Source organism: Sceloporus occidentalis, unplaced genomic scaffold, assembly GCF_023333645.1.
Source record: "Sceloporus occidentalis isolate IW3139 unplaced genomic scaffold, rSceOcc1.0.p SCAF_5, whole genome shotgun sequence".
NCBI classification, from domain to species: domain Eukaryota; kingdom Metazoa; phylum Chordata; class Lepidosauria; order Squamata; family Phrynosomatidae; genus Sceloporus; species Sceloporus occidentalis.
Window position 1 is genome coordinate 62,032,487 of NW_028316985.1, and position 20,642 is coordinate 62,053,128.

Here is a 20,642-nt window from a genome sequence, read left to right on the forward strand (position 1 = left end):
ATGTCATTTAGCTGCCATTCCTGTATTTGACAGTTCTGTTTGGCAAGTGCATAGGTTCTTTGGTGAGCTCTCAGCCTGGCAGGAGTAGGATAGGGGTATCTGTTTTATGATTAAGTGCATCATCATGGAATGAAATTTTTAGATGTGCCTCCAATTTTTTGTGCAGTTGTTAACTACTAAAAAAAGGGAGGGGACAGTTGCAGTCATGTGACTGGTAGGGACCATGCTCATAGCTTTAATGTAGTTCCTACTGGACTGCAAGAAATGTGAGGCTTTTAAATGTGTAAGTAGGGCTCAAATATTTCTTTTTTAACATGGAAAATCTTGGGGAAATTACTTTAACAGGCTTTATGGAATGGGTGCTTTATAATAGTTGGAATTATTTTATCAGAGAACATACTTGGTTTGCTGACATTATCACGGATTTCAGCTGCTGATGTTAATCTCTGCAGAGATTTAAAGCTTACACAGAGAGATTTATTATTATTATTATTATTATTATTATGCTTTATTTATATAACGTTGTAGATTTACACAGCGCTGTAGGTTAAAACAAATTGTGTGGACTGAGTTACATCACAAAGGATAAGTAGCACTGTAAAGTTTAGCAGAGTCTCCTGCTTTGGACATTTTCGAACAGAGGCTCAATGGCCATCTGTTGGAAGTGCTTTGATTGTGTGTTCTTTTATGGCAAGGGGTTGGACTGAGTGGCCCATTGAGTCTCTTCTGACTGTATCATAATTCTGTGATTCTTTGGATTGTTTCGAATTGCTTGTTGCCTGTTGTCACTCAAGGCAACACTAGTTTCTTCCAAGTAATGAAAAACTATATTCCTTCTCTCTCACACACATACATATTCACACCACCCACCACCTACACAAACACGCACACAAGATTATTCTTACCTATTTAATAAATCAACTATAGTCTACCAAATTCTTACATAAATTAAGCTGTCAGTTTGTTAACCATTTTTCACATACCTGTGCTACACACAAAAAAATAAAAGCGACATTTAATTCTTACATTAACCAGCCTTAAAATTTTAAATTAGTGATGTGATGAAAGAAGATGAAAATCATCATAAAGAAAGTCATATAACAGAAGTGGGATAAGATCATATATATCAAAATAAATTCAAAGAACATTTTATTGTACGCGTTTCAATTATTTAAATGTCCCAGGAGGAAGTGTTCATTATCATTTTTCTGTCTCTTCATAGAGACCACACAGGCTTGACAAGTGCAATTTGGCATTTTTCATTCTTGTTATCAGAGCATTCACATGTCTGTATGGGTCAGCTTAAATTTGCCTGTCATGAGCCGCCTGTAGATCTTACTTCTGAAAGTCTAAATCAGTGCAGAATTAATCATCCATTCTTGTTCGCTGTGCCTCATAGCCAAAGGGAACATATTGATCAATAGAGAAAATGCAACCTTTGTCTCCTATGATGCTCAAGTTCTGACACAAATGGATAAAAGCCAGAAAATCCTAGCCTAAAGCTAATATTTGTCCTTAACTATGGCTTCTTTGTGAGGAAGAAAGAACAGGACAGAGGCTGTCATGGGACCCAATACTGCTTCCCACAAACAGGCAGTGAAGCCATAGGTTGGGGATGGAAAGCTTCTGTCTCATACCCTAGATGCAGACTTTGCAAGTTTCCCATCTGCCTTGAAGCTTCTTCTAATGTTACCTTTGATTAGGGATCAGAGACAAGAGTATATTTAAGCATTAAATAGCCTGTGAGGTCTCCCTAGGATTGAGCTGTGCTTTGTATGCCTTGTGGGGAAAATGCCTACCTACTTTGCTTTCTGTCCATCCACTTTGTCCTTGACCCACCACATTCACTGCTGGAGTAGGGTTTCCAAGATAATTTCCAAAATGAATCTGCTCCAGGATAAAATGAAGTACCTTAATTCTGGTCATAATTGGTGAGGAAAGTTGGCTTACATAGTGGGCTGAATCCAGAATCTGCCTTTTTGGACAGCAAGAGCCCACTCCAATGAAGTGCCTCTGCTTCATTTGGGGGAATTCTGTTGGAAGATTTTTGCATTCTCTTCTCCCCTTTCCTTAGATAGGGATTTCCTGCATGCAAACTCCACCCCATCCCCCTTATTCAAACTAACCATGTGATTTACAGTAGGTGACAACATTCTCTCTCAAAGCTTTTCAATTGAACTGTTTGTTTTCCATTTCCATTCTCTCTTAACTTTCTTTGGAAAGATGGTGAGATAAAGGTTTCTTTTTACCTGAACTATTCACTAGCTAGATTAGGATATAGCCTTTTATGTATATATATAGATTAAAGCCATTACTAAAATTTTGTTTGAACTACAAGTTACTTGTGTTGTTTTTGGAGTCAGTCTCACTTCGTAGGGAAGCATAATTAGAGAAAGGCACCTTTCTTCTACTCTGCTGTTTTAAAGTGAGACGCTAACGGTCTTGGCTTTGACATTTTTGACATTTCAATATTTTTATTTCCTTAAGAAAGATAGAGATATATAGATTTGGCATCTTGCCAAATTTGACACCCCCTAATGTTGCTGAATAAGGGGTTGGGGAAACCTGCTAAATGGATGAGTAATGTGCAGAGGGGAATTTGTAGGGTAATTTCTTAAGGAAATTTAAATTATCCTACCAATTCCCCTCTCTGCACATTACTCATCCATTTAGCAGCTTTCCCCTTACATGTTTTTTCAGCAACATTGAAGGTGTGTCAAATTTGGCAGGATGCCAAGTTGAGAAATCCAGGCTTTGGTAGTTAAATTTCAGACAACCTTTATTAAGAAACTACAGCTCCAGTCCAGTGACATTCATTGTCAGAACTGACCAGCAAGTGTTAAATTTATCTAATTAAACTGCACACAGTTTCAAATTCCAAGTGGGCTTAATTCTTATTCACTATAATTAATAAACACATTTTTCCCTCTCATTCCCATATTGCCCACCCATATCATAGCAATAGTCTTTGCTACTATATAAGCCACCACACCAACTAGTTAATATTTTATGGCAGGCAAAGTGCATATGCAACTCCTGGCCAGGTGGCTAAAGAAGCTATTGCTAGGGGATTGAGAGATGTTCACTTTTAGCTTAATTGCACATGCCTAAATCTCAGTCCAACCTTTAATGTTACCTCATGTAGGTAATATTGCCACAAAATTCACTTCTTATCTTTTGCTACCTTTGTTAATGTCTGGCGGGTGATGACTGTGCAGAGCTTACAAGCCATTACATACCACATCTTCATCCCAGTTGTTTATTATAAGGTGGGAATTTCTGCATTACAATGGCAGCGGGCAATTTCTACCTGTGAACAACTTTTCAGCTCCTGTAATAGTCTACCAAATGGTAAGGAAAAGCTTACCATGCATCTGAACGCAACCAGAAATCCAAAGAAGAAAGTGGAAGGTTTTAAAGCATCTGACAAAAATTTTACAGGTGCCAGGCTTATAGAGCAGTGATGGTGAACCTATAGCATGCGTGCCAGAAGTGGCACTCAGAGCCCTCTCTGTGGGCACATGTGCCATCGCCCCAGCACAGAGTTTGCCAGAGTTTGTTACTAGAAAGCCAAAGGGACATGGCACTTAGCAACAAATAAGTGGGTTTTGGGTTGCAGTTTGGGCACTTGGCTTCTAAAAGGTTCACCATCACTGTTATAGAGTATCCACAACTTACATCTGGATTGGTTGGCTGGTTGATAGTATTTTCCAACAGGACTTTCCCAGAGATGTTCTATAAAGTCTATCATGGTTAAGAAAAACTATAAGCTATTTAAAAGCAGATAAATGAAGATATGATGCTTCTACCACTTATAATAGGGGTGGTCAAAGTACACCCTGTGAACTGCAAGTGCATCAAAATTCAACAATAATATTTTTTTTCTTTGAAATGCTCCAAAATAATCTTTGTGAGCATGGCAGGCTTTTCCACCATAATTGGAGCACCTTACCCCCCCCCATCAGGATTTTAAAAAAATTCAAACATTTGCAAAAAAAATTAATAAAAATGGCCTCAAATGTCTTCTAGGGGTCCAGGAAGAACCCAAAAGATGCTTCCATGTTTCCCTGAGGTCATTCAGAGACTAGCATATATATATATATATTTTGCAGGAGTAAGTGTGGTGGGAGGGACATGGCTATAGAAAGTCTCCTGCGGGGCCTAATGCTGTCCTTGTCTTCCACAGTTGCCCAATTGTGACTTACATAATGGTGATATTATTGTACTGAATTGGTTTGGCACACATTTTTCTCTTGGTTTTCATAAGTTTGTTTCTTACTTTACCAACCTTATGTTCAAGTGCTTTATTATCACAGTAGTGTACATATGTGCCACTGATGGCGGTTACAATGAGAATGATTACTGTAAAAGAAATCACTGGTTTATTTACCACAAGGTGCTAAGCTGTTAGGTAGACAAGCATGCTACATATAGCAACAATTTATACTAGATGGTCATGGAAACCCAAGAAAGCCATGTGCAAGATACTGAAAATACTTATCTTGTGTTTCTGGTTTATTAAAACAGTGGGAAGCTGCCACAAATTTCATTAGGAACAGAACTTCACCATTCAATTGTTCAGAGCTTTGTAACTTATTTTTAGGGCACAACTTTTGTTCTGAAGGACACAAGTGCTTGGAGAATTCTTTCTGCAGGAACCTTGAAGAGAGGGCTGTTTGTAGTTGTCGAGATGGTTTCCAAGCCCTCCGAGAGGACAATGCTTACTGCGAAGGTAATTCCTTGTAAAGAGGCATGGATCAGTCTTAGAAATAACTGTGTATTACTGAATAAAGTATGTATTAATTCACAATGTGCCAAAGTGATGGGCTCATTAAATGTAGGAAATTTAATTTAGAGCATATTAATCAAGTGAAATAACTATCTCTCAAATTATGGTTTTCCTTTTTTAAAAAAAATCTAATCTGTGTCACAGTATTATCTAATATGACTGAGTTCTTGATTTAAAAGTAATATATTAACAGTGAAGTGTGGTATTTTTCATTAATCAGATCTCAGATAAACTTACACTTACATATTAGGCCATCTTAATATATCTTCTAAGCTCATACCTTTTAATTAAGCCTTTGAAATTTTTGTTTTACTTGAAAAATTACAAATATCAAAGTAAGTAATCAGGGCAAAATTTCAATATCTTATGATGAGAATAATTTTAATAGCAAATACATTACCAAAAAGATAATCTCCATATATTGCAATAAACATTTGAGTCTTGGGTCCAAAACATGCTGCAGAGATCATACAGTTTGAGGCCGCTTTAACTGCCTTGAATCAATGCTAGGACAATTCTAGGAAATGTAGTTTTGTGAGACATTTAGTCTTCTCTGTCAGAGGGCTCTGGTGCCACAATAAACTATGATTCCCAGGATTCCCTAGCACTGAGTGAGGGTTGTAAAAGCGGACTCAAATTGGATAATTTCTTCAGTGCATTTTGGACCTTTGTTACAGGGACGTTCCATAGAGAATTTATAACAAATGTGCTGGACTATGAGTCCCATCAGCTGAAGGTTAACAGAACTAGTGGACACAAGAAGTCTGCTGTACGGTGTGATTATTATTATTATTATTATTATTATTATTATTATTGTAGCTTGCTTTTTCCCCAGTTAAGGACTCAGAGCAGATTACAGCATCATAAGGACTTAGCATAGTCTCAAGGGGTTCATGCAGACCAGCAGCTTGGAGTGGCCTATGGCTGCTCCAGCACCAGTTGGACCCCAAGTGATGCAAGACTATGGTAACCAGACAACACAGTCCCGAAGCCGGATGCTCCTTCAGCCCTGAATGGACCATCGGCAAGGAACGACTTTTTGCCATTCTTTTTCTGGCTGGCTTTTTCTGCCACATGTGCTCTCTGCACAACTTCCAGTCACTCTCCACCCCCAAAGCGGCCAGAAGCCGCACTTTCCTGCCCATCTGTTTCGGGCCAATGTATGTCTTCTACAGAAAGGCAGAATCGAAATTGCTGCATAGTTGTTACAAGATTTTGCCATCCTTTTAGTTTCTCTCAAGCTGAATTCCTGGAAAATGTCTAGATTTTGGAATGTTAGAAAATGTTATGATTCTATTATTCTAGTGCTGGACTAGTATTCAACCAAAACTGTTTGATAGAACTTAAGTAAAAATGAAAATTCATCTCCTCAAAAATGATTGATTTTGGCTTTAAAAAATTAAGAAAAGATCTAAAAATCTAGAAAATGAAATTTGCTTGGGAGAATGTTTTTTTTAAAATAAATGAGGTAAAAGAGTAAAAGGAAACAAAGTCCCAAGTGTTGTGTGATGGTCCACAAACTTTATTGTCTTAAAAAGCCCAACACATTTTGGCCTTGTCAGCAATTGGCCTTCTTCAGAGATTATTGTACAATAAATAATTATATTATTTTATAATAGGCTCTCAAGAAGGCCAGTTGGTGACAAGGCTGAAACGCATTGGGATTTTTAAGATAATTAAATTTGTGGACCATCACACAGCACATGGGACTTCATTTCCTTTTATTCTTCTATTGTGAATATATTCTTTCCAGTTTTGTTTTGTTTTTTGTTATAAATGAGGCAATCCAGAAATTTCTTTCTCACTCTTTTACTTTTTGAAGAAAAAGAAAAGTTTGCCATTACTTGGTTGCCTGTAGCTGTTGTTCCTAAATACATTCTCATGAAAGATCGGTGTCACGTGGAACACTGTATCCCAAATTACAAGGGCAACACTACTGTAAAGGCAAATAATGTGTGTAAAAGTGTCCCGTGATCAAAGGACTTGTTTGTGAATGCAGTGTTGAGTGTGTTCCTCCCAAACCTCCACAGGACGAAAACACAAACTAAAATAACAATAAAACAATATTAGAAAAAACAAAACAAAACATAACACACAGTTAATGTGAGATATCTACCAACACAGAATTCCAATATTCCTCCACTAGAACAAAATGTAATTCCCACTTGAATGTGGCCAATGTTTTGATAGCCAGAGGAGTTTGTTTTTGTTTTGTTGTTTCATGGTTTGACAAAAAACAGCATGGGATATTTTAAAATCATTAAGTTACTGTTGGCTGGGGCCAAAAAAAAAAAAAAAAAAAAAAAAAAAAGGGGGGGGGGAAGAACTGAAAACATTGGCAATAAACTAAAATATACATTAAAAATCAGTAGATCTGTTGGAATATTTTTTGGTCCATCTGTTCTTTTTTATGGGGGAAAACAAGTGGATGAAATCTAGGGACACTGTTTACTACTGCACAGATAACATTTTAAATCTACTTCTGTTCATTATAGGTCTACTGCTGTGCATATTCAGCAAAAAAAATGGTTTATTAAAATTTCCCATTGTAGTGCACGAGGTTTAAAATTGTGGTTTTATAAACTGTAATCTCATAAACATTGATCAGTAATACTAATATGTTTCACAACAGCAGCAGGGCAACAAAACCAGTAAGACAGTTCAGCAGCCAATTGTACAATTAAATGGTAGTATCCATATTCTAGAAGAGTAAAGTACAAGTACGGTACTTTAAAAAAAATGTTTTTAATGTTTCACTATAGGCTCTAGTCCCAGTTATCCTGAACTGAGTAATGTTGTCATGCGTATCATTCAAGAAGTATGTCCATGCCCATAACCAATAAATGCAGCAACAATAAGCTGATTTACAGAGTATACTGAGCTACACTAAAAGCATCATCTTTTGTGTGAAAGTTACTGACTTGTGCTGAGATACAGGGAGTGGAGTGGAGTGGCATGCAGAAAAGTAGCACTCTCCTGCCTGTTCAGCATTATAAATATTTGCTAAGTTAACAGACGCTAACTTTTCCCGGGATAGCCATGTTGACCATATAATAAAGTACAAGAACATCCAAAATTCACAAAATAGTGATACTTTTAGTGGGACAACCAAAAGGCATAAAATATGTGTCACAGACTTTCATAGCTTCACTGGCTTCTTCATCAGGGAAAAGTGTTAAAAATCATATAGGAGAAGAAAATTGATGATGATAGTTATAGGCATGCATTTTGTCAAGATGTTGGTGGTGGTTCTGAGTATGGAGGGATATCTATGCAGGCAGGCCTCCTTCTGGTCACATGGTATTGGGAGACAAAGCAAGTCCAGGAAATTTAAATTCCATTAGCAAAACAAACAAACAAAATTCTTCCTATGAGATCCAGGTTGTCTCAATCCTTTGTGAGACTACAAACCCTTTTATTAGGCAGTAATAAATAAATAATGTACAGTTAAATAATAAATGAATAATAAATAATAATATAATAAATATGAGGAGGGACTTAGGGAGCTGGATATGTTTAGCATGGAGAAGAGAAGGTTCAGAGGTGATATGACAGCCCTGTTTAAATATTTGAAGGGATGTCATACTGAAGATGAAGCAAAGTTGTTTTCTGCAGTTCCAGAGAACCAACAGGTTCAAACTACAGGAAAAGAGATTCCACCTCAAAATTAAAAATAACTTCCTGACAGTAAGAGCTGTTCAACAGTAGAACACAGTACCTGGAGTGTGGTGGAGTCTTGTTCTTTAGAGGTTTTAAAACAGAGTCTGGATGGCCAGCTGTTGGGTGCTTTGATTGTGTTTTCCTGCATTGTACTTGATAGACCTTGAAGTCTATTCCATTTCTATGATGAGATTATTCTAAATAATAAATTCTCTCTGCCTAATAAAGGGGTGCAGAAAGTGGTAGAGAACATTTATTATTTAGAATAATCTCACCATAGATTTGAGAGAGACCTCAAGGGCTTTCAAGACCAATCCCCTGCCATGCAGGAATACACAGTCAAAGCGCCCCTGACAGATGGCTATCCAACCTCTGTTCAAAACCTCCTTTTAAATGTCTTTTACCACAAAAACACTATGAAAAGACAATCCAAAATGAAACGAGATATGCCAGAAGATGAAACTGCCAGTTTGGGTGGCACTGAACAAGCTACTGGGGTACAGCAGAGGACAACTATGAGTAGTGCTTTGGCTAATGATGCAGCTGGATTCAGGCTGAAAGGATGTTCAGTGCTCAGATGTGATACGAAAGTCCAATTCATGTGAGGAGCATAAATAAGAAATGCAATACATATACATTGCAATACTTGTGACTGGGCAAAAGTGGACAGGAAATGAAAATCTAAGAAGAAATGAGGTGGGATTAATAGTGAGAAGAGATGTAGCAAAAGCAGTCAAAAGATATAACAAAGTCAGACCAAATAATATTTGTAAGTCTTCAGGGAAACCTATCATATAACCATAATCCAGAAGAAGAAATTGAAAGATTCTATGCTGCAGTCCAGGATGAATCTGACTATACACCAAAACAGAACTTGTTGTTTATCATAGGCAGTTGGAACACAAAAGTAGGAAAAAAGAGCATAATCAAAGATTGTAGGAAAATTTGGCCTAGGATCAAGAAATCAAGCAGGAGAGTGATGACTGAATTTTGCAAGGCTAACAGTTTGTTCAATAAAAAACGTTCTTTGAGCAAGCAAAGAAGCAACTAAACACATGGACATCACCTGATGGCTGATACAGAAATCAAGTGTATTACATAATTGGATGCAGAAGATAGAGAAGCTCCACTCACTGTTAAAACAAGGCCAAGAGCAGATTGTGGCATAGACCATGAATTACTAACATCAAATATTAGAATAAAATTAAGAAGGATATTAAACTCGCCATCTTGTTGAAATAATACCTGAAGAACATCCCTATAGAATTTAAAGATAATGTAAAAAATAAATCTGCACTGTTAAGCCTAATTGACTGGGAGCCAGAAGAACTCTGGGCTGAAACCAGGGACATTGTAAGGGAAGAATGTAAAAAGATACTATACTCATCCCTCCACATTTGCTGGGGTTAGGGGCACAGGAATCCCTGTGAATGTGGAAAAACTGCAAATAACAAAAACACTATGTTTTTACATGACATATAAATGATCCTAGGCCTCATTAGATCTATTTTCTGACTGCCTTGTTCAAATCTACCCTTTATAAAAGCCTACTCCTATTTTTCTGCTATTAAATTTATCTCCTCTGAAAGTAGCAGCTGTGCTCTTCATCTTCTCCTCTTTGGCTAATTAGTTGCTGTGAAGAGATTGGGCCCCACTTTTTTAAAATGCTACTTTATAATTTGGTCTCATATCTTGCTTTCTCATGTTAAAGGTCATAAAAAAAGGATTTCCTGTAATTGGATGGAATTCAGGATTAATGATATAAATGATTAGTCTAAATCCCATTACTTATAGTGTCTTTAATCAGCTGTTAATTTATGCATTCGATAAGCCATTTTCAGTACCTTTGAGTTGTATTATAATTGTTTGTTATATATGTGTGTAGTCTTAGTTAAATAATGAATTGAAACTCTTATTAAATTGCATGAGAATTTAGCCAGTAGTTTCAGTAGGCCTAGAAGTTAATCCTCAAGCTGCTATTTGCAGTCTTAAGCCCATTTGTTCTATACCTGATACACTAGCTTAAATAAAACAGTGTTATTGGGGAGGGGATCAAAAGTGCTGATAGAGTTGTGCTATTTTTTCTGTTGTGCTACCAATAGTGCATTTCTTTTCTTATTTTTGTGATTTCTATGTACACTCTTGTTTATGCAGTTGATTGTATAAATGGAAACTATCTGGCTGTACAGATCAGTGATAAATGCCAGTATCGTGGTGGAGTGAGGGCGTGGTGATCATACGCCACATGCCACGATGCTGGTGTCACGCCGCCTGCTCAACAAGAAAGCGGGCATTGTCTTGCTGCTTTTTTGTTGCAGTGTTTAGATGTGCTGTGCCAAAGACCTGGCAAAAAGCTGTCAGCATGGCAGCAAGGGCAGCTTTTTGCCGTTCTAAAATGGAGTGGTATTCTGCTGCTTCTTTGTAGAGCAGCAAAGTGCCGGATTGGGGCCCCGGTATGTGGTTGCCACGGCCCCAATCTGGCACTAAAAGGGGCAGTGCAGAGCCACTCGTTTGGGGCGGTCTGTAGAGCCCCTACGTTGGAATCTTTTCATGTGCATGGTCTGGAATTAGGGGTTTGTGTTAGCAGATCAGCACTATGGGTCATTGCCCAAAAGGTCTGATAGTTTTCTCCTTCATAATAAAATACATTTTCTTTATTTTTATTTTTAATTTTTAATTGCATTTTAAAGTTAGGCTCTGATTCAATCTTTGTTTTTTTTTTTTTTTTGGAAAAAGGCATCCCTTTATATTCCTTTCTTCCTTTCTGTTTTTCTCTAATGCATTTCTACACACTTTGGGATGGTGGGCAGTGTTACAGGTTAAGATTTAATGAGGACTTTTAAAAAAATTAATGCTGCACTTCTATCATGTCTTCTTAAAATTAAGTCATGTTAAAGTTATTAACTGAAATAAATACATGGCTGAAAATATGCTTTTCTGAAAAGGCTACAGTAATTATTCCAAGTCACCCTCTCATCAATAGCCTTGCTCAGGTCTTGCAGACTCAGGGCTGTGGCTTCCTTGGTTGCATCTATCTACCTGGAATAGAGTCTTCCTTTTCTATACCTGATAGAAAGCTGATAGGAAGGCAATCAGTTCATTTGAAAGGTGATGCTGGAGGAAAGTTTTGTGCATATGGACTGCCAAAAGGACAGATAAATTGGTTCAAGAGCAAATCAAGACTGAACATTCCCTAGAAGCCAAGATGACACAACTGATACATTTCTAAATAAGTTTTATCTTTCAAGAATATGGTTTGTTTTTTTAAAAAAAGTTCATGTCATGAAGACAGTGAGGCTGAAGATGTATCAGGATATTTATCACACCAAATTCATGTTAAAGGAGCTTCAAGTAGATGGAGACTTTCTCAAAGAAAAAGAAAAGTCAGATAGAATAGTGATCTTTTTTTAATTCATTAGAGTAGAAAGAATGTTTAATGTTATGTGAGTGGGTAACATTACCCATAAAGTACAAAAGAGCAAAAGAGTGACTAGGAAAGGAGAAAACAGAAGGAGGAAAATGTTAAATGAGTGGGAATGATTCCTTTTTTTATTTTTAAGTGAAGATGATGTAGTTATAGATACCAAATTGGAACAGGAAGAGGACATTTTGAGACTGGAGAGATTTGTAAGGCTGGGATACTGGACATTGTTCTTCAGTGGGTTTGCTTATTAAAGGGAAAAAACAAACTATTTGCCCATGAGATGAGATTGATCTAGCTATAAGAAATAAAAGTTACTGTTCATTGTTAGAAGATCCTCTTTCATATTTTCTTTCACATGACCTACTAAAAGTCTACAATAGAATCAAAAGTAACCTAAAAATATAAAGACTTATGCTCTTAAATTTCATTCCTGCTATTAAAGAAAATGGTCCTCTGCATAATGGAAACATCAATTAATTTATCAGTTAAACCTTTAAGCCAGAATCCAGTGGTGTATTTCCACTGAATTTCACTGCTTCTGCTAGAATTAGTGAACTTTCTTTTAGCAAAAGGGCAAAAGGGAAAAAAGCATCCATTACATTGGCACTGGATACCAAAATACACGATTGAATATTGATCATAGAGTCCTACAGCTCTGGTATGCAGACTGATTTTCAATTTGTATAAACAATAGGAAACCCAGCAGTGAATGATGAACTGGCCTCTCTACTCTGTCCACAGATATTGATGAATGTGCTGAAGGGAGGCATTACTGCCGTGAGAATACCATGTGTGTAAACACACCAGGATCATTTATGTGCATTTGCAAAACAGGTTACATCAGGATTGATGACTACTCATGTACAGGTAAGAGATGGGAGTTTGTATGCCAAAAGAGCTCACCATAGTTTCAGTTTTGTGAAAATATTACATAGATTACTGTATAACATTAACAGAAAATCAATACAGTTGAATATTTTTTTAAAAAATGATTTTTAGGGACATGTAGCATCTAATGTGTGTTATTCCATTTAGTGAAAATAGTAGTCGCAGGCTAAAATTAAAACTTCCTGAGAATGAGCTAGATCTTGGGTTCTTATCTCGTCTTTTGCATCACAAACAAGAGAAGATTTCAACTTTTAACTAACCAGTATTCCCATGATATCTATATTTGGTCCAAGGTAGCTTGAAAACAAGCCAGGCTCTGAAACAAGCCCCACTTTGAACCTAGCCTTTTGTGATAAGACCTATCAGTTCTTAAAGAGCAAACCTCATGTTTAAATTTACACACCAGTGTTCTGTGTCAAAAAATGTTGACCCAGATATCCCCGAAGACTTGTACACAGGGGCCCAAAGGTGGGGCTCATTCCCTGTTCTTTGTTTCCAGCATCTACAATCAAAGACACATTCTGATTAATAACCACTGTCACATCTATCTTCCATGAACATGTTCAATCATATATCTATTACTTCTATTTTCAAATTTCATAAATTATGTAGAATGTGAAGCAGTGCTTCTTTGTTCTCTGCCCTGAGCTGTCTGCAGATCAGCTACATTTAATAATTTTACTTTGTTATTATTATTTTTAATGTTATTGAAGGCTTTGCAGCATTGACAACAACAGTTACATCATATTCTGGGATCAAGTTGTACTGCTATGCATTGACAATCCCTCCCAACTCACATTTATGATTGATAGTAAAAGTGCCAGACATGACAACTCACATGATCTTAATCTGTAGATTTGGACTATTGTCTTCCCAAAAGAAGCACAAGTTGTTAAGCCAGAGGAAAGACAATGCCTTAAACTTCTCTTGGCACTGCCTCATTTAGACTGTTTTTATCAGTTTTATAATAGTATGGGTTAAAGAAAAGTGTTTCAGCAATGATGAGCTGCACTTTAAGAAGAAAGATTTTCTTTAGAAACATAAAATGATTAACTGTCAGTTTAGAGCCAATTTAAACTTTAAGTTGTATATGTAAATGTGGATACCTGAGTGCAAAATAAGCATTTGTTTTCTTCTATCAAAGTCTAAAGTTATTGCTGCTACTGTTTTAACATCCCATTTTATTTATGTGCTTTTTACGTGCTTGTTTTTATACTGTTTTATAAATATACATGTTCCTGTTTCTTAGGCTTGGTTCATTTTATTTCTTTGGAGGACTGAAATATTGGTTGGAAAGTAAAGATGTAAAGATAAAAAAATTAAAGCTACATAGATAGGCAAAAGATAAGTTTCAGTCTAGAAGGTAGATTTGCAGTATACCGGTTGTAGATTGGTTAGGAAATTACTTCCTATCCCCCAGATATTAGGGCCTTAGTAATTTTTTAAAAAAAGATCCTTTCAGTTAGATTTCTGAAATTATGAGAAGCAAAAGCTTCAGTGCTTTCTGATCACAGTTATCAAACATATGAAAGGTTCCAGCAGTATTTTATGTTCAATGTTTGTGTGTTGGTTTTATATGTTTGTTGGTCTGTGTTTTTGTATTTTTGAATAAATAAATAATAATAAAAAAATCAAACATATGAAAGGTTCACAGTCAAAATTCTAAATGTGCTTGTATTTCATGCTTGATGAAGCACACATGTGTATTTGGATATCTGTATCAAAGCACAACATGCAAAGTAACAATCCTCAATTGGCAAATATGAGCAGTGGTCATTAAGCAGAGCATTGGAAAGGTTCTTGGAGATGATTTAATGAAGCAGGGAGCAAACCAGACAGATGGCCACCCAACCTCTATTTTAAATGTGTCTAGTGAAGAAAAGCCCATCATCTGCTGAGCCAAACATGTCTTGTAGTTCATGGGTCTTGCTATCTCTCCCAAATTTGCCAACAAACCTTAGCAGTGTGAGAGTGACCAAGGTTGCATTTTAAGACACTTCTTTTATATATGAAGGGAGCATGTGTTGTTTTTGTTGTTGTTGTTTGCTTGTTTGTTTAAAGAAGACTCCCATTCCTAGAAGCACCATGGAAGGATGAACTGCTTTAAACCAAGGTCCATATCCCATGTATGTCTTGTTTTAAAGTAGAAATACTTTAACATAGTTTTTGTGCCACTGCCATTCCATGACATTTGTGTAGCAGATGGGATGGTGCAGTGGCATGGTGCACAACCCTGTGGTGTCCTTTAATTTTATTTCATTGTTTTAATTTTATTCCAGTGCTCTAGTCTGCCTAGATCCTATTGCATTATGATCTTATTGTCTATGGTGTTGCCTTTATCTCCTAGCTGTGTATCATTCTCTGTGTGAATTCCAGCACTGATGAATGATCCTGTATACACTCATACTAGTCATTTATTTTTTAAAAAGTTGTGAAGTATAGTTTTGGTCTTCACATGAGACCTCCTTCCAGAAATATGCTGAGCCATTACTTATCATTCACTGAGTATCCTTGCTAAATTAGCTGTGTACTCACATTTTGTCATTGCATCAACAAGAATATTATGGAAAATGTTTTCAAATGGTTTGCTGAGATGAAGACAGAGCATGTCCACATCATTCCCATGATCAATCAAAATAGTAATTCTGTGACAGAAAAAGATAAGGTTCCTGTGGAATGATGTAGAGTATAAGCAGGGAAGCTGGGTTTTGTTCACTGATAGTTCCAAACTGCAAGAATCATGCCAGCAAGATGCTTATGGGGAGAAATTGTGAGATGTAATTGAAGTTATATAGTCAGTTATTCCTGCATCTCTTTGTTGATTTGCTAGATGTATCTGTTTGTAGTAACAGATCTTTGAAGGTCATAGTTAGGGTTTGAGATGTTATTCACTGTCATGTGAGTGTGCTTTTTTCAGTCTTTGTTTTTCATTTTCCAGTCTTTGTCTTGTTGAATAGCCTAGTCCAGGGGTTCCCAACCTGTGCTCTGAGGTGCCCTTGGGGCTCTGCATGCACTTCCCAGGTGCTTTGAGACTGCTCCAGGAAAATGAAAGAAACAAAATTTGAGTGAAATTAATGAATAAGAATATATTCTTATATATACTCCTAAAGACCATTAACTTGTAAGACATAGGGTAGGTCTCTTATAAGCTCTGTCATAGAAATAAGGGCTTCACAAGTCAAAAAGGTTGGGGAACCCCTGGACTAATCTATTACTGTTTGACTTTCTTGTTCTATTAATAATGTGAGTAACTATCTGTTTATTGTTTTGTGAGTTTATGTGTGTTTTAGGTAGTGAAAGATTTCCCCCTCTGACCTGTCTAATTATTTTTTTTTAGGTATCTGATATTTTTTGTTAGTGTCTTTCAGTAAAATACTTCAGTTCTGACCACCATATCTCATCTATGATCCACTGTTCAATGCAGCAGTATTTCAACTCTGATATTTTGAAATCATCTTTACAGCTGTAAAATAGTGCACTCAATAAGGAAATTTTGTTGGCCTGGAAAATGTGCCTTTGATTTAGTGCCCTGCCACTTTGCCTCTTAGTTTGCCTGCCTGCCTACCTTTCCAAAGCCCACTGAGTTGTCTTTCAATGTAGTATTTATTGATGGAATAGACTCAATCAAGGAAAGCACAGCCCTGAGTCTGTGAGACTTCAGCAGGGCTGTTGATGATAGGATAACATGGAGGTCTCTCATTTATAGGGTCACCATAAATTCAGGTCAACCTGATGGCAGTTAACAACAACAACAGTTTAATCTATCCTAAATGCTTGCCCCCCCTCTTTTTGGTATAGTTTTTCAGTGGTGAACCTTAAGCATGCCTTAAACTACTCTTTTCCCACCCTTGCTATAATGACTCTAGGAAGGTGTTACCAATTCTACAGGGACATTTGCAAAAAAAAAAAAAAAAAGTGGCATAAATTAGAAAAACTGAGCACTCATTTAACTGCAGAGTCTGTTAAAGGTGTCCTTTTGTTGGAGGGGAGGGGAATTGTTAAAAGCAAGATTTAAAGAGTTACAAATCTTCATGTATAATAGAAAAAAATAATTAAAATTAATTAAAGCGTTTCTCCTCCTGGCTGAGATTATAAGTGTCTTTGTATATTTTTGCACTTTATGATTTTATAAAAAAAATTGACTTGCAGAAAAACATTTCTGTACAGAAAACAATGTAATTTTGTTTAAAGCGCAAGTGTTCTGCACATAATTCTTGTTTTCTGAACAATACTCCCAAACTGCAATATATTACCCAAAATAATGCCATGTGGGTTTTTTCCCCAAACCTATTTGTCGCAAAAAAAAAAAAAAAAAGGCCTGAATTGTGAAAATTTTTATGAGAGTTGACTGTCTTCTAAATGAATGATCCGGTGTGACTTTAAAAAAAAAAATTTTTTTTTTTACAAAGGATCTATTTCCTTTCCCTTCTTCCCTTGGAGATCCAGTGAGGGGACAATCACTGTTTTATCTGCTAACTATACTTTGGATTGATAAGATCAATCCAAAGGTCAATCTGATGACAGAAGGAATTATGGTGGACAGAAGGAATTATGATGGACACTTGAAACATTGTTCAGAAAAGAGCAAATTCATTATTCATGACCCCAAAAGGACAAAAGGAGACATAGCTATTCATAAAATGTGAATAGTCTAAATTATTGTCATAAATGCAAACACAGTAAAAATTGTTGCAAAATAAATTGAATCCAGTGGACCTGCTGAGGGACGCTAAATTGAATCTAGTGTATTTCACTATAATGGGGGAATACTTTAACCAAGTGATTTATGCACTGCTTATTCACTACATAACTGCTGCAGGCTGAAGCTCCCTGTCACCTTTTCTTATGGTTGCATGTTTTTGATTTGGACAGGACAGCTCTCGTTGGCTGTTTGAGAGGAGGCCTTCCAATAGTGTGTATGGTGTAGTGATTTGTGTGTTGGACAAGGAACCTGGGAGGCCAAGGTTTGGATCTCCACTTGGCCATGGAAACCCACTGGGCAACCTTGAACAAATCACATTCTCTCAGCCTTAGAGGAAGGCAGTGACAAACCTCCTCTGAATAAATTTTGCCAAGAAAACCCCATGATCAGTTGCCTTATTCTCAAGGCACCTTAAGTCAGAAATGACCTGAAAGCACACAATGCACACTTTGAATAGAAAATTGTCCCCTGTAAAGTAGAACAAATGGCTACCCTAGAATGCATCAAACAGAAAATGATTCCATCTTTCTGTGAGCCATCTGGACATCTCAAATTTGGTATGAAGGATTAAGCACAGATTATTGCCCCCCTTGTTCTGCTGGTGTACCCTTCTGATCAGCAAAGTAATTACTATTGGATACAACCCATGCCTGATATCCACAAATATGTAATGAGTGTAGTATACTGGAGTAACATTTCCTTTATATTGTGATCTCTACAGTTAAGAGATTGATAATTTATGTCCCAGTCACAAAGTGAGAAGCTCACTTCAGCAAACATTTCTCTGTATGACAAATAACACTTACATATCTTGAGGTGCAAGATTCAAATACTCAAGTTGCCAAGCAATTATTGCATCATATGGACATTGTGAAGCATTCAAGATTGTCATAGTAGATGTTAATGGGATTGAATTGATCAAAGCAGATGTTAAAAGGATTTAATATACGCAGCATATAGCACATTTCTCCCTTCACAACAGGATTTTCTTACAGACGTGTGACTCAGCAGTCAGGCTTAAAAATTATACCATGTTTACCCTGCAAAACACTTAAGGGAGGACTGGTTCTAAAAATGTGGTAAACATCATGTCATTTGACCCAAAGACTCTTGAGGGACCATAGGCTTTACAGTGATCAATTCAGATCATAGTGGTAGGCACTCTGACATAATTAAGAAAACATTTGAATAATTGATTTTAGCAGTACCATAGCTTTCATTTTCTACAGTATCACAGTGATATGCAGCGTTTTATCGCAATAATAAATGTAATACTATACCCTGATTGTATAACCTACAGTTCATTTACTTCATTTATATATAATCAACGAATGAAGTCATATACCTGCTTCCAGCAAGTTGCTTAAAAGCAATCATAAGCTACATTGAATGCATGACTTAAAATTAGAAATAATGCAAAACTTGAAATGTTAATTTGCCAGAAGTTCCCAAAGTTCCTTAACCTGGGCAGAAATATAAATACTGTTCTGAGTCCCATGTCTATATAAAATATAGATTCTGGGTAATCAAACTATTATTGCTGTAAAGAGATTATTTTACAGAGGAGGTTTTCGAGCAGCTATTACGCTGCAATTTGCTTGATGAGGATTGAGAACATTTACAAAAAGGATGACAGTGCACATTTACAATGGGAAAGCATAATTCCACTTGAGAACACTCAGTATCTTTGACCTTTTGCCTTGTAGAATGCATCAAAGCGACACTGCAAACTTGTTAAAATACATATTTTAACATCAACCTAATATAAAGTTGGCAAAGTAGATGCATAATTCTTGAGTTCATACTAGTGGCAAATATGAGCTTCCAGTCAGATCCAATGCTTGTTGCTATGCTACAGGGTTACCAGAAGAGTCAGCATCCAGAGCATACAAGCATCATTAAATCTTCTAGCATTGTCAGTTGAAAGCAACGAACATGGATTGCTTCATACTTTAATTTAAAAAAAGAAAAAAATATTTTTAAACAATCAGTATTTTCTAATTTTCTTTTTTTCTTCTCATCTCCAAAGCAAGCTGAGAGCAGATGTTATTTCACTACCCAGTTATAACAGGACGTGCTTATTTCTTTGTCTTGTTAACACACCTGCTGTCTTAGCTCCCTTACCTATTAATCAAGCTGTTCTGGAACCCAGATGCTGTCCTTTTGTAGGCCACAGCTAATTGTTATGCAAGCTCAAGTCTCTAAGGATTTTTACCCACTACTTGCCAAATGAAGGAATACCCTATAAATCTGCACATAACAGGGAAGGTCTGAGAGCCATAGAAAGAGGCTCTTCCTGATCAATCCCATCCTGTCCCATGTAAAAAGAGAAAAAGAGGACAAGAAAGAAGGGCTTCTTTTAAAAAGCATTTATTTCATGTGGGAAGTTATGCAGATTGTGAGGAATGCAGGGGACAAGAAGGACATTGGAAAATGCAATGATACACAAAAGAATGAAATAACATTTAGAGCTTAGTCAGATAGTAGCTAAGTGGACTTCTTCACATCTTGTTGACCAGAACACAATAGTTTGTCCTTATATCCATCTTTTAGGCCTTTAATAGCAAAAACTATTGGCCCATGGTTGGTGGCAGACAGGTTTTTGGACAACTTTACTATTAAATCTCATTTGCTTGTACTACAGGCTCTTTGATATGGAGATGAGTATACAGTGTACGATAGTATAAGATGATGTTCAGTTTTTTGGTTGAAAATTTAATATTGAGAGCTCCTTTCATTCATTTCAAGAGTGCTTTTTGTATATTAGTAGTTCTTCAGGTTATATGTAAGGTTACATACGGTGATATTTGGGCATACTGATATTGTTAAACAATATATCATTTAATTCTAGTCGGTATTAACCCTGACATTTGTTAATGACTTTGTAAAATGTCAACAAAGGTCACTAGTTGCCTGGCAGTTTATACTGAGTTTCACCAAATATGCTGTCTGAAACCTCAAGTCCTACCTTACATCACCCATTTTAGTAGGAGCAATTTCATATACTGTATTATAGCCCAGGAACCTTCCTACTAAGATGAACTTAAAAAAACTATAACAGAATAAATGGGCTTTTGCATATTTATATAAGATCTTAAGTTATTCTATTCTACCTGTAATCATTTGGGCTGTATATTTCTTCAGAGAACCTCAAAATGACCTATGCTATATTGGGTAAA

General features: G+C 36.5%; 1 protein-coding gene across 5 annotated transcripts in view; it reads left to right on the top strand.

Moving 5' to 3' along the window:
* NELL2 (neural EGFL like 2) overlaps nt 1-20,642 on the top strand; it is a 144,099-nt gene that overhangs the window by 58,204 nt on the left and 65,253 nt on the right. For 2 of the 5 annotated variants that reach the window (XM_089524256.1, XM_089524259.1), the window contains exons 12-13: nt 4,604-4,732; nt 12,615-12,740. The exons of 1 other annotated variant lie outside the window; for it this stretch is intronic. In XM_089524256.1, the coding sequence (XP_089380382.1) occupies nt 4,604-4,732; nt 12,615-12,740 (255 nt within the window). The remainder of the gene's footprint in view (nt 1-4,603; nt 4,733-12,614; nt 12,741-20,642) is intronic. 2 more of the 5 variants (XM_089524257.1, XM_089524258.1) reach the window with 2 other exon arrangements.